Below are 13,711 nucleotides of genomic sequence, written 5' to 3'. Positions count from 1 at the left end.
GAGAGGCTGGTCACTTTGAGGCATAGACAAGTTACGTAATACCTCTGTGCAATATTTTGGTAATGACCCCAAGTACGAATCTTTGTGCTGGAGGGCAAATGGATGGGCTCCTTCCCTCACTTGGCTGGTAGTGAGAAGGACAATAGCCAGTCTTGTGTTTGTGAGAGCTGGTAAGAAGCAGGCTGCAGGCAGAAGCCTGAGAGGGAGAGTAATGCTGGATTTCTGCTGTGATGTTGGGAGAAGCAAGACCTTCTGTGGTGTTAATGCTGTGAGACCCTCCATTGTAGCCTCAGGTTATATGTATGTGTAAATAAGCCATGTATTATAAAGACATCACAGTCTCCACTGCCCCTCATTACAAGGACACTGAACCCTGGTGTAAGCACCTGGAACCCCTGGAATTGCACACCACTTGGAGATTGGGCTGGCAGACAACAATATATACATGCAAACATGTAGTCTATGCAAGCATTTTATCCTGTTCTGTCTACCAAAGAATCAGCTTATACAAAGGCAACAGAACAACATCAAAGACAATAAAAATACACATACAGGTCAAACATTTAAAAATTCCCCGCAAACAGATGACATAAAATCCCTTCAAAAACACACCGAACAAGCATGTCTCCTAGTGCCTGTGAAGTACTAGAAGGGTCAAACTAAGGCAAATATCAGAGGTGAGTTGATTCCACAGGGTAAGAAGCACTAGAGAAAAGGCCCTGCAAGGGTCCCCCCCCCCAACCAAACCTCCTGAACAAAGGAGACTCTAAGAAAACATTCAAATTTTTAAAGGAATACATACTCTGGTTTGCTCCAGGGAGCCAGTAGGCCATTCTTCCTCCCATCATCGGGTATTCAGCTGTAAATTTTAGCAGGCCAAAACTCAGATGAGAGTTTGAGAGAAATAGAATTTTGCTAGGCAGTGCATTTTTAAATAAATATTTATTAAAGACTTGGATGCTACTTTAGCTGCATTAGCCCATTAAGTTTTCAAAAGTTATTTTTGGGGGGTGGATGAAGGGTATGAGAAATAAAGTATTATGTAGTGGGAGATGCAGAACTTTTTGTGGCCATGGGGATGTGGACTTATATCACCCAGAAGACTGGAATCCTAGATTTGCTGCCTAGGGCAGCTGCAATGTAATGCTACCCAAAGGTTAGCCACGGTTTAGCAGTCAGGAGCAGGTTATGGTACTGCACCCCCCCAGCTCTCTTCTTTTAGGCCGTATGAATTATTTTTGCCTGCCTAAACCCTGGTTTGGCATTACATCTGACCTTTGCTGGCCATGGCTAAGGTTTCTTTGAAACCCTGGTTTGGAATCCCCAATACACTCCCAGCCTTTAAATCCCGGTTTGCATTTGGTTATTGTTATGACAGTACCAGCTAGGAACAGTATGAGGAATAACAGCAGAAATGACTGAGGCAAATTAATCAGGTTAAAGAAATCTCCCAGTTACTACAATCCTAAAACAATTATTATGTTATTAGCTGAATCTACAATTTTTAATTTTAAAGAGTTAGCTTGTAACATTTATTTCTTTCTAAAAGGTGTTTTTATTAATAACTGCTCGTGACATTTGCCAACCATTCAAGGCTGCGGTTTATTTCTACTGAAGATTCCCCTGCCATTAAAAGATAGTAATTTTAAAAATTATTTCATGTAATAAGACTATATGACAGATGAAGAAGAAAAACATAAAACATAATAAAATTCATGGTGATCACAATCCCTCTTCGCTTATAGTGATCAGGAATTGATTTTATTAAACAGTATTCTGTTATGATGATGAGAAACCAATGCAAACGTTTCTTCCATCAAAGCACCACTATTATTTAGACATATTTGAAACACAGGCTTGGCAGCTCCCTTAGGAGATGGTGATGGATGTTCGGGGAGGGATGGACCAGGTAATAAGGGAAAAGGAAAATTAACATATAGGAAGGTAGTGACAGCACCACTTTCAGTGTGTGAATCTATTTATTAATATTTTTTCATAGCACATTAATGTCTCTCAGGGATTTCCTTAACATCAACTTCATAAGTTAGGAAGGCAGCAATCCATAACCAATTTTCTTTTCATGTTGTGCTTGTTCACATATTAAACCAGCCCCTTTGTTAAAAACATTTGCAATTAATCCCTCAAACAAAAGAAATGCAAATCTTACAGTCTCCCTAACCAAAACCCACCAACTCAAGGCCCTGATCGCCACCTATTATACACTAAAATGAATTGAAATTCCCACTTTGAGCCTAACCTAATTTTCTACTGATAATAGGCATGGATTCCCAGAAGCACTCCATGCATCTTAATAGTAACATCCTAATTTCCTTTCCTGGTAAATGTTTTAAATAAGATTTTAGCACCAAAGGAAATTAACCTTTAAATTAATTGTAATTATAAAATGCCACCGCTGATTTTGTCTTCAGCCTAATTGCTTGCTATTATTTAAACCAGCTGCACCTCAGCTGAGCTTTAAGTTTAGGTTTCTCACAGTTACACCTTGTCAACAAATCAAGGTGTGTGCTTATGTCTGTGACCAGGCTGGTCTATTTGTGGCTCTGCAAACATTAGGATGGACAGAGCAATCTTAATTCACAGGCTAGGTGGGTGCCTCTGCTGGCAGAAAGGTCTGCAGGTGTAACACCCACGCTTGCTAAGGAAGCCTCTGCTGTGCCCATGGAAAGCTCCATAGGCAAATATCTACCACTGACAGCAGTTGGCATTCAGCACTCCTGAAACAGAGCACTCTGAGGTGAGGCAGGGGGATGAGGTAGAGGTAGCACTGGATCCACTTGATCTCTGCTTCCCTCACAAGCATCTACTGTGTACTCAGGTTCAGGGACCATAGGGTCCAACTGCTTCCTGCTTCTCCTTGCTCTCCTGGCACTTCCAGGCAGTCACCATTTTCAGGTGGCATGCAAACACATGCCAGCGAATTCAGGCTGCACAACTTGAGCTGATTGGGAGGTCTTGTGCAATGAAGCCGCTTACCCAAATGATGGCTTTTTGCAATAAGGAAAGTGATATAATATACTGGGCAGTGTGGCATAACACTTGCTTTCACGCAATGTCATCTAATCCACCCTGCAAAGATTTATGAGCATTTGTGAACACCAAAAGCCACCTAATCTACCTGCAAGCAAATCAGAACGAATGCTCGATAAATAGCTTATCTGGAAGCGCCCTTACTCCCACCCCCATTCCATGCAGATGAGACCTACCCCATAACTAGCAGCGGTGACTGGGATGCTCCTGAATGTTTCTCCATGGGGTTGTTAACCTACTTGTTTTAGTCAGGTTCCTGTATTCTTGTAGATGCCACAGGGGACATGAAACTTGCTACCCTTGCTGTTTGTTGAGGCACTGTCCAAGACATAGGGGACCTGTGGGAGTGCTAACTCCACATATATGCTTTCCGCTTTCTGGATCCTCCATCTGAGCACAATGAAGTTGCTACTCTCTCTCCCACCTTCTGTTACTAGGCACCCCTATGCCAGACTGGCATGGGACTGTAAGGCTTGATGGGCTAGGGGCAATGACTCTCTTCCGTCTTTGCTCAGTCAGACACATGGACAGCGAGGGAGCAGGCATATCAGGGAGCACAAGTGGAATGAAGGCTGCTGCGAGGGTGCTATGAGTTGAGGATGTGGGAGAAAATGGAGATGGAGTTATGTAACCTGCTGGGATCCTACCTAGTTGTGTCAGCCTATTAGGCAAGATATCAGGGCAGGTTTCCATTGGTCACATGGACTACCAGGAATGGACCAAAAGGGGTGGGCATTGGTCCGTGTGGTGTTCCAATGGGCTCAGATGTGTCTGGGGTTTGGTGTTATACCTTGGCTTTGAACCATGTATTCCCTGCATTGAAACCATGGCCTATTCCATCCAACCAGGGCTCATCTTGCAGCTTCTGTACTCCTGGGGTTGAGTCTGAGGGCAGCAGAAAGATAGGATACTCTAGGAGGTGTCTGATGCCTGCTGCTGTGGCTGAGTTGTTAGGGAGCTGTTCTGTGGAGCCTGCAGTGTAAGTTTGAGGCACCATGACATTTTTTTAAAGCCAGGCATGCAAGAGAAGACTTGAGCCATATTTTCCCTTCTCCCTTGCTGGGGCTTGAACTCTCCTGCTTCCCAACCCTGAGACCTATGGAGTGAGCCACTGAAGGCCGTGTGTGTTGTGCTCATAAAAAAAAGTAAATTAGAGGAACATAAGTTGATTTGAACCCTTGTCTATAGAGATGGGAGATTGTCTAGCAGTAGCAGGGTCATTGCTGGCTAAGCCACTGGGGCTGATGGCTGCTTCAGCATCATCTTGTATGCTGTATAGTGATGCAATGAACTGCAGTGTGTTTTCCCCCATTTCCAACAGTTTGCTGGCTCCTGCCACGTGTGGGTAGCATGTGGGTGCTATAGATGACATCATTTCCAACTGGAGGGCTTTGGCAGTGTTCTTTTGGACACTGGGGTTATATCTGTCATTTTTATGCTGTTTTAAATTTTCCAGTTGTGGGTTTCTTACCCTCCCCTCCCCACCTGGACTTAGTACACATGAGATATGTTGGCTGTAGCAGCAGTATATCTCCAGACCTGAGGTTATGTGAGTATAGGATTGCTCCGATAACCTTTCTCATTTTCCCCCAACATCATGATTTCTTATTAAAGGCTTGCTGAACTGCTGAGGAAAATATTCAAGCTTTTGAAATTGTGTTAGAGCTTCAAATACATGCATACATTTGGTTTGGTTTTTCTGTGCCTCAAGGAACCATTTATAGGACCAAAACAATGTAAGCGATAGTAATCTCAGAGCATTCTAGTTTGTTAGGCTGCAAATTCTGCATGATCTTGAATTATTCTGGCCACATAAAAGGATCCCTGAGGAGAAGGGAGGGAGGAAATGCATACAAAACAGGAACATGGATCCATATAACAAACTACTCCCCTGACAATGCAATGTTTGCTGTCTATTTCTGTATCTCTCTTTTGCATCCTAGTTTTACAGCTTTTAAAGAAAGAGTCCAGTGTTCAACTGTTTATTTTTCAGCTATGTCCTACTGACTGACTGAGTGGGGCATTTAGCACTGACATTGTATAAAAGTCTGGAATACCAACTATGGAGTAGATCAAAGACTCAGAAGAAGTGTGAAGGGAAAAGCCTAAGTAAATGTATATACACCATTGTATAAACACAAGCAGCCCTATAGAGACAACTGATCCAGAGTCTGGGAGAAAGGAGCAGGCTCAAAGCAGCAAGCTCCATCTCTTACTTTACTTGGGTTCAGAAGAATGTGAGAACACATGAGCTTGTCTCCTATCACTGGGGACCCTGCTATATACCCAATCTCTCATATAATTTGTGTGGGCATATTATTATTATTTTCATGTACTCCCCTTCAACCAGCTTTCAGGGCAGCATACAAAAAGTTTAAATCACAATCAAACAAATTAAAAGAAGAATGTAAACATACCACAACATAAAACAGCAGTCTGCAAAAAACAAAACAAAACACAAACAACCCCTCCCCCAAAAACGAACAGCATAAAAACAAAGGATAGAAATTAAGGGTGCTTTTCAGAAAGGTGCTCCTCACGCATGCAATTTATTTCATCTACATAGTGTCATTATTAAAATGTCATCCTGTATTTCCCCCTGTTTAATCAAGATTAACCCTTTCCAGGTAAAAACCTGTAATAATAAAGCCTGTTGTCAATGACTAGTTTATGATAGCTCAATGTTTATAATCCTAAACTGCCACCTGGAAGCTCTTTAAAAGCCTGGAAAAAATACAAAGGTCTTAGGTGCCGCAGTGCCATCATTCCACAGCTGGGGTGCCACTACTGAGAAGCCCCTTTCCCCTGGAGCCACAGTCGTGCCTCATGAAGGGCTTTAAATAGCAAACTCAGCATTTTGAATAGGTGAGTGTTCCTGTTCCACTGAACATGCATAAATTCAGAAGAGAGCCTGCTGCCAAATGCAATCACTGTCCCTGGATCAGTTGTCTGAAGGGGGTGTGATGTATAGCTATCAGTTACTGAAATTTAAAGACAGAAAATATAACATCTTTGCATCTTTAGTGCAACAATAGAATGCACTAGAACATGAGTAGCATAATATTGCAATCTTCAGTAAGTTAAAAAAGATACTTGTTAAATTCTGATGTCAGATGTGCAACATGCATTAATGCGGAATAAACGACATTCCTAGGTCTGCACTAAAAGTCACTGACATGGATTAAAATGCATGCTTCACTATAAGGTGTGGCTTAAATGGCTGGAAGAAATCCACATTCTAACAACACTTTAACCCAATCTAGTATGGATTCCCAAGAAATATTGAGCATCCACATTAACAGATATTGGTATTTAGAATTAGAGAGCTGGAGCTCTTCTTGGAAGCAACAGAGCACACTGTCTCCACCAAGGAGGAGACAGGGGACTCCCCTGAGAAGGAGGCTAGTTCACCAACACAGGAGCCAGATATATGGAGAAACGTGACTCAAAGAAGTAGGAGGCCCAGGGTTCGCTCTGATTGTTTAGAAATACACAATCGCTTTGAGGTCCTCTCCCCTAGAATGGAAGACGAAGAGCAGACTCCATTTGAGGATCTCTCCCTCGTTACAGTCGATCAGGCATATGAAGACGAGCAGCAAAGTCAGTCCTCAGGGAATGTGCAGGCGACCTTGGAACGGACAGATCACGGAAGAACCCCGACCAAACCTAAGAGGAGGCGTGTAGTGGTGATAGGGGATTCCCTACTGAGGGGAACAGAAGCAGTGATCTGTGGGCCTGACAAGATGTCTCGGGAAGTTTGCTGTCTCCCCGGGGCTAAGATCCAAGATGTAACTGAACGACTACAAGGAATCATAAAACCCACTGACAAATACCCCTTCCTCTTGGTTCATGTGGGAACCAATGACACTGCAAGCAATAGCCTCCAGAAGATCAAAAGAGACTATGAGGCTCTGGGCAGGAAATTGAAGCAATTAAATGCACAAATTGTCATCTCATCTGTCCTCCCAGTTGAACGACGTGGCCCAGGGAGAGAGAGAAAAATAGTGGAAGTGAACAGCTGGCTTCGCAAATGGTGTAAACAGGAACGGTTTGGATTCTTAGATCACGGACTGCAGTTTCTTGAAGATGGACTTCTGGCAAGCGATGGGCTGCACCTCACAACGGTTGGGAGGAATGTTTTTGCCAAAAATCTCAGAAACCTCATCAGGAGGGCTTTAAACTGACTAATGTGGGGGAGGAAGACAGTGCTCCTGAAGGTAGGAGTCTATCAATTGATGAACATGATCATCCAAATGTCATAGACCAAATGGAGCAAACAGCACGCAGACCTAGTGGTGGGAGGAAAAAATCCTTAAATAAGAGACACGGGGGAATGATTAATGGACTTCAATGTCTGTACACTAATGCGCAAAGCATGGGTAATAAACAAGATGAGCTTGAGCTCTTGGTACAGCAAACTAAATATGACATAATAGGCATCACTGAAACCTGGTGGGATAAGTCCCACGACTGGAATGTAATAATGGAGGGTTACAATCTATTTCAGAGAAACAGACCAGACAAGAAAGGAGGAGGAGTGGCGTTATATGTCAGGGATGTGTATACCTGTGAAGAGATCCAAGATTTAGAACCTCAAAGCCAAAGTGAGAGCATTTGGGTCAAAATTAAGGGAGAAAAGAATAACAGGGACCTCATTGTGGGAGTTTACTATAGATCCCCAAGCCAAATGGAGGACATAAATGATGCCTTCCTGGAACAGATGGCCAAGCATGCAAAAGGAAGGGAGATAGTAGTAATGGGGGACTTCAATTACCCGGATATTTGCTGGATGTCAAACTCAGCCAAGAGCATAAGGTCAAACAGATTCCTCACTGGCCTTGCAGACAACTTCATTGTCCAGAAAGTGGGAGAAGCAACAAGAGGAACAGCCATTTTAGATCTGGTCCTAACCAATGTTGATGACCTGGTTAGTGGGGTAGAAGTGGAAGGATCATTAGGCGCGAGTGATCATGCTCTTCTGAAGTTTACTATACAGTGGAAAGGAGCAGCCAAGCATACTAGGACTCAATTTCTTGACTTTAAGAAAGCCGACTTCATAAAACTTAGGGAAGTGCTGGGTGAGATCCCATGGACAGTAATACTAAAAGGAAAGGGAGTTCATGATGGCTGGGAGTTTCTTAAGAGGGAGATAGTAAAAGCACAACTTCAGGCAATACCAATGAGACGGAAACACGGAAGGTGCCTAAAGAAGCCAGGGTGGCTATCTAAATAACTTTTAACTGAGTTAGGATTAAAAAAGGATGTGTACAAAAAATGGAAAAGGGGGGAAACCACCAAAGAATAATTCAAACAAATAGCCAGCACGTGTAGACACAAAGTCAGAAAAGCTAAAGCACAGAATGAACTCAGGCTTGCTAGAGAGGTTAAAAGCAACAAAAAAGGCTTTTATGGGTATGTTCGTAGCAAAAGGAAGAACAAAGAAACAGTGGGGTCACTCAGAGGAGAAGATGGTGAAATGCAAACAGGGGACACAGAAAGGGCTGAACTCCTCAATGCCTTCTTTGCCTCAGTCTTCTCCGATAAAGAAAACAATGCCCGACCTGAAGAATTTGGAGCAAATGATTCAGCAGAGGAAACACAGCCCAGAATAACTAAGGAGATAGTACAAGAATACTTGGCTAGTTTAGATGTATTCAAGTCTCCAGGGCCAGATGAACTGCATCCAAGAGTATTAAAAGAACTGGCAGATGTGATCTCAGAACCACTGGCAGTCATCTTTGAGAATTCCTGGAGAACAGGCGAAGTCCCGGCAGACTGGAGGAGGGCAAATGTTGTCCCTATTTTCAAAAAGGGGAAAAGAGAGGACCCAAATAATTACCGCCCAGTCAGTCTGACATCAATACCAGGGAAGATTCTGGAGCAGATCATTAAGCAAACAGTTTGTGAGCACCTAGAAAGGAATACTGTGATCACCAATAGTCAGCATGGATTTCTGAAAAATAAGTCGTGTCAGACTAACCTGATCTCCTTTTTCGACAGAATTACAAGCCTGGTAGATGAAGGGAACGCAGTGGATGTAGCCTACCTTGATTTCAGCAAGGCATTTGACAAGGTGCCCCATGATATTCTTGTAAAGAAGCTGGTAAAATGCGGTCTTGACTATGCTACCACTCAGTGGATTTGTAACTGGCTGACTGACCGAACCCAAAGGGTGCTCATGAATGGTTCCTCTTCATCCTGGAGAAGAGTGACTAGTGGGGTGCCACAGGGTTCTGTCTTGGGCCCGGTCTTATTCAACATCTTTATCAACGACTTGGATGATGGACTCAAGGGCATCCTGATCAAATTTGCAGATGACACCAAACTGGGAGGGGTGGCTAACACCCCAGAGGACAGGATCACACTTCAAAACGACCTTGACAGATTAGAGAACTGGGCCAAAACAAACAAGATGAATTTTAATAGGGAGAAATGTAAAGTATTGCACTTGGGCAAAAAAAAATGAGAGGCACAAATACAAGATGGGTGACACGTGGCTTGAGAGCAGTACATGTGAAAAGGATCTAGGAGTCTTGGTTGACCACAAACTTGACATGAGCCAACAGTGTGACGCGGCAGCTAAAAAAGCCAATGCAATTCTGGGCTGCATCAATAGGAGTATAGCATCTAGATCAAGGGAAGTAATAGTGCCACTGTATTCTGCTCTGGTCAGACCTCACCTGGAGTACTGTGTCCAGTTCTGGGCACCACAGTTCAAGAAGGACACTGACAAACTGGAACGTGTCCAGAGGAGGGCAACCAAAATGGTCAAAGGCCTGGAAACGATGCCTTATGAGGAATGGCTAAGGGAGCTGGGCATGTTTAGCCTGGAGAAGAGGAGGTTAAGGGGTGATATGATAGCCATGTTCAAATATATAAAAGGATGTCACATAGAGGAGGGAGAAAGGTTGTTTTCTGCTGCTCCAGAGAAGCGGACACGGAGGAATGGTTCCAAACTACAAGAAAAAAGATTCCACCTAAACATTAGGAAGAACTTCCTGACAGTAAGAGCTGTTTGACAGTGGAATTTGCTGCCAAGGAGTGTGGTGGAGTCTCCTTCTTTGGAGGTCTTTAAGCAGAGGCTTGACAACCATATGTCAGGAGTACTCTGATGGTGTTTCCTGCTTGGCAGGGGGTTGGACTCGATGGCCCTTGTGGTCTCTTCCAACTCTATGATTCTATGATTCTATGATTCTAGTGTCCTGGAACATGTTCAGCAAGAAATCAACAAGGCATGGATCAGCTAGTATGAACTAAACAAATCAGAAGATTTAATGTTATATACCTTTCTGTCTGATTTACTACATCTGAAGCAAGTCCCACTGATTTTCATGGGACTTCCTCTCCAGTAAGTGAATTTAGGCTGGCAGTGTTCAGCCAGCTCCTAATCACGTTACTCTGAAATACTACTACTACTACTACTACTACTACTACTACTACTTTTATTATTTATACCACACCCATCTGGCTGGGTTTCCCTAGCCACTCTGGGCGGTTCATAGCAGAATAGTAAAAAGATGATAAAACATCAAACATTAAAACCTTCCCTAAACAGGGCTGCCTTCAGATGTCTTCTAAAAGTCAGGTAGTTGTTTATTTCCTTGACATCTGATGGGAGGGTTTTCCACAGGGTGGGTGCCACTACCAAGAAGGACCTCTGCCTGGTTCTAATAAGATTTATTTCCAAGAATATATATATAGAATTAAGGCATTAAGGTATACTCCTACAAATGGGATCCTCATAACAGAGGGTCCTGATTGTGCACGGGACCCAAGAGCTCACCTGACAGGGTTAAAATGGGGGGTGGGAGCAAGGTGTCCTGGCCATTCCCCTGGAATCATGCCAGGCGATTTTAGCCAATAGCCAGTGGGCGGCCTCATCCCAGGGGCTTTAAAAACAGCAGTGTGACGCAAGGAGGGGCACTTGCTTTGCACTGTTGAACACCTGCCCACCCTCCCTAGCTTAGGTAGAGTCGCTTGACCTTGCTTTGGTTGGGTCGCCTGTTTTGGAACAGGGGCTGGGTAGGAATTTTTCCATTTGGCAGATTGGCTTTTAGCCATTTGGTTTTTGCCTACCCCTTAGGAAATGGTCACAACTTGTAAGGTGGTGGTTAGGCATTGGCTCAGTTGGATTGTGGGGAGGGGAGGTGAGGCCATCACCTGCCCCTCCAGGAACTGGGTATTCCGTTAAAGGAATCTGGGGGTCCTGGATCTCATCTGAAGTCTGCTTGAGGGGCTAGAGCCATGGCAGGACCACAGGAACCCCAGGGTGAGCTTAGGTTTGTCATCACTGACCTAGTTCCCTCATTTGGTTTACCCCATTGGATGATCACCCTGAGAGGTGGAGTCAGTTATAGTGGGAAGTCAATGCCTAAGCCAATACCACTCATGTGATTGTATTTCAATAAAGTTGTGGCCAAAATTTGCCCCAAAACTTAAACTAATATAAGTGTCTGTGTGTATTTATTTTGGGGGTGGGTTTTGGGGCCTCGAGACGCAAACACTTACCTGGGAATAAGCCCAACTGAACTCAGTAGATAGACTTTTCTTTATAAATATATTAATTTATTATTAAATTAATAATTTGATTATTGACTACTTTTATTAAGGTGCTTCAACACAACAGTCACAAGGTGAAGTATTCCTCAAGATCTGATTTCATAGTAGAAAAGGAGGATAGAAGTCACACAAAGAGCAGATCATGTTTTCTAATAGTAATTGTGGCATTAATAGTTCAGCCATTTTTTGGTGTTTGCTTCAAATAAAACAAGGGGAAGAAAGCAAGGGAGGTGATGCAGAGTAACAAGCAGTAATGCAAAATACTGAAATGCAACAAAAACTCTGCATTGGATTCTCCCTTCCTGACCCCTGCTTTAAGCCAAATATTGCTACTTGGGGGAAGCCAGTGTGTACATCCAAAGATGGAGTCGTGAACACTGAAAGAAGACATTGCTCTTGTGAGCTAAGATGGCATCTGCATGGCCAATCATACTGTGCTTCTCTAGACAGTCATGGCAGTGTCTTCTGAATGCCCGGTTTGCATCAGCCCTTCTTCCTCAGGCAGAGTAGAGCCCGGAGGGAAAGAATTCAGTGAAATAGTAAGTCTCTTCTTTTAATTTCATGTAACCTACAAATCCCACAAGGCTGCTGTTTTATTGATGACCCTCGAGAGCTTTTCACTAAGTAACTAAATATTTAATGATGTTTTCAAAAAAACATATTGAATTGTTGGAAATTCCTGACATAAAGCTTGTACTAGAGGAGTCAAATTGCTAGAGAGTTTAAACTGATTAAATGAATATTTCAAAGTAATAGAATTACTGTGCAATTTTAAGAAAATGTAGCTCTAATAAGATTTCCAAACACACACACACACAAACAAGATGCTTGGGAAAGATTATATCCCACCCAGGAAAGATAGGTGTTGACATTTTAGTGGTTTTAAATTGCTGCAGCTAATAATGCCAATGACTTTAGGAAGACAAATGCTTTACGATATCAATATCTGCAGAGAGTGATGCAGAGAGAAAGGGACTGGGGCAACACAGATCTTGGGTTTCCTATTCCCTTAATGGGTCTCTTATCTCTACCCCATAATTACTTCCACAGAATTTCTCATAGAGATTTATATCCTATTTTGATACCTTGGCTCACCTTTGCTATTTTCCATCCACTTTCCATGACCCTCCCTTCTGTGCATCTACTCAGTTGAATCCTAACCCTAACCCTTAAAATAGTACCGGGGAACCTGTGTCCTGTGGCTTCCAGGCCTCCACATTTGAGCCATGGCACGTTTTGGCCCCAAACATGCCTGCCTGTCCATCTCGTGACATCATCTGATTGGGATTGGGATGGCCCACAGGACCATGCAAAAAGGAGTAAGTGTGGGTGCGCTCTCAGTCCACTTCTGAGTATTTCCAGTTGATCCAGCACTTTTTGAATTTGGCAGCCTTTTCCGTGGCCCTGTCAAAGTGGGCCATGGAGGGTGGGGCAGTTATGGATCCAGCCCACTAGCTGGATCAAACTTCCCACTGCTGCCTTAAAATGTACAGTTGCTGTTGCATTTTTTTGTTTTGGCTCATGTAGCTTTTGTTCTACCCAAGTGTTCACCCAAGAATCTCAGGTTTCCACAAACACTTCCTAGTGAGATTCAGGGGATTGCTTGGAAAGAATAGCCCTTAAAGTGATAATTTAAGTGCTGGACCCGTATATTGATGTTGCAGAATTTGTGATTACCTGGTGAGAATAGGAATTTCCCTAACCTGTTATGTAAAATAAATAAAAAGTTCCCTTAGAAGTTCTATAGCAGGTGTGGCTAACCTGTAATCCTGTTGTTGGCTTCTAATTCTCAGTGGTCAGATGCAGACAAGGTGGTCAGTGATGATGGGAGCTATAGCCCAACAATATCTGGAGGGCCACAAATTAGCCATGGAATATAAACTTTTTGAACAAGCACAGACCACTGTATTTAATGTACTATTTGGGTATGTTCTGGACACCAGGAGCTCCACATCATCTAATTTTTATAGGAAAATGAAGGTAACCAAGAGATTGAAACTGGCAAACATCATTCTCATGGCAGACATGCAGGATGGTGCCCAGACAAGTCATAGATCTATTGAAATATTATCCATATGGATAGCAATAATTGAAAGCATGTTGA

At 43.1% G+C, this 13,711-nt stretch overlaps 1 protein-coding gene and 1 long non-coding RNA gene across 6 annotated transcripts in view; one reads left to right on the top strand and one right to left on the bottom strand.

The window, feature by feature from the left end:
• NKAIN2 (sodium/potassium transporting ATPase interacting 2) overlaps positions 1 to 13,711 on the bottom strand; it is a gene marked incomplete at its 3' end in the record, with an annotated part of 484,396 nt that overhangs the window by 20,673 nt on the left and 450,012 nt on the right. For 3 of the 5 annotated variants that reach the window (XR_014155047.1, XR_014155048.1, XM_081856260.1), the window contains one exon: positions 803 to 859. The exons of the other annotated variants lie outside the window; for them this stretch is intronic. Coding sequence is in view for 1 of the 3 variants with exons in the window: in XM_081856260.1 (XP_081712386.1) it covers positions 803 to 859 (57 nt within the window). The remainder of the gene's footprint in view (positions 1 to 802; positions 860 to 13,711) is intronic. 5 annotated transcript variants of the gene reach the window in all.
• Positions 1 to 13,711, top strand: part of LOC309338828 — a 40,461-nt gene that overhangs the window by 13,732 nt on the left and 13,018 nt on the right. The gene's annotated exons all lie outside the window — the stretch shown is intronic.

This window comes from Podarcis erhardii, assembly GCF_964252035.2.
Source record: "Podarcis erhardii genome assembly, chromosome: 3".
NCBI lineage: Eukaryota > Metazoa > Chordata > Lepidosauria > Squamata > Lacertidae > Podarcis > Podarcis erhardii.
This window is presented reverse-complemented; position numbering and strand designations above follow the sequence as displayed.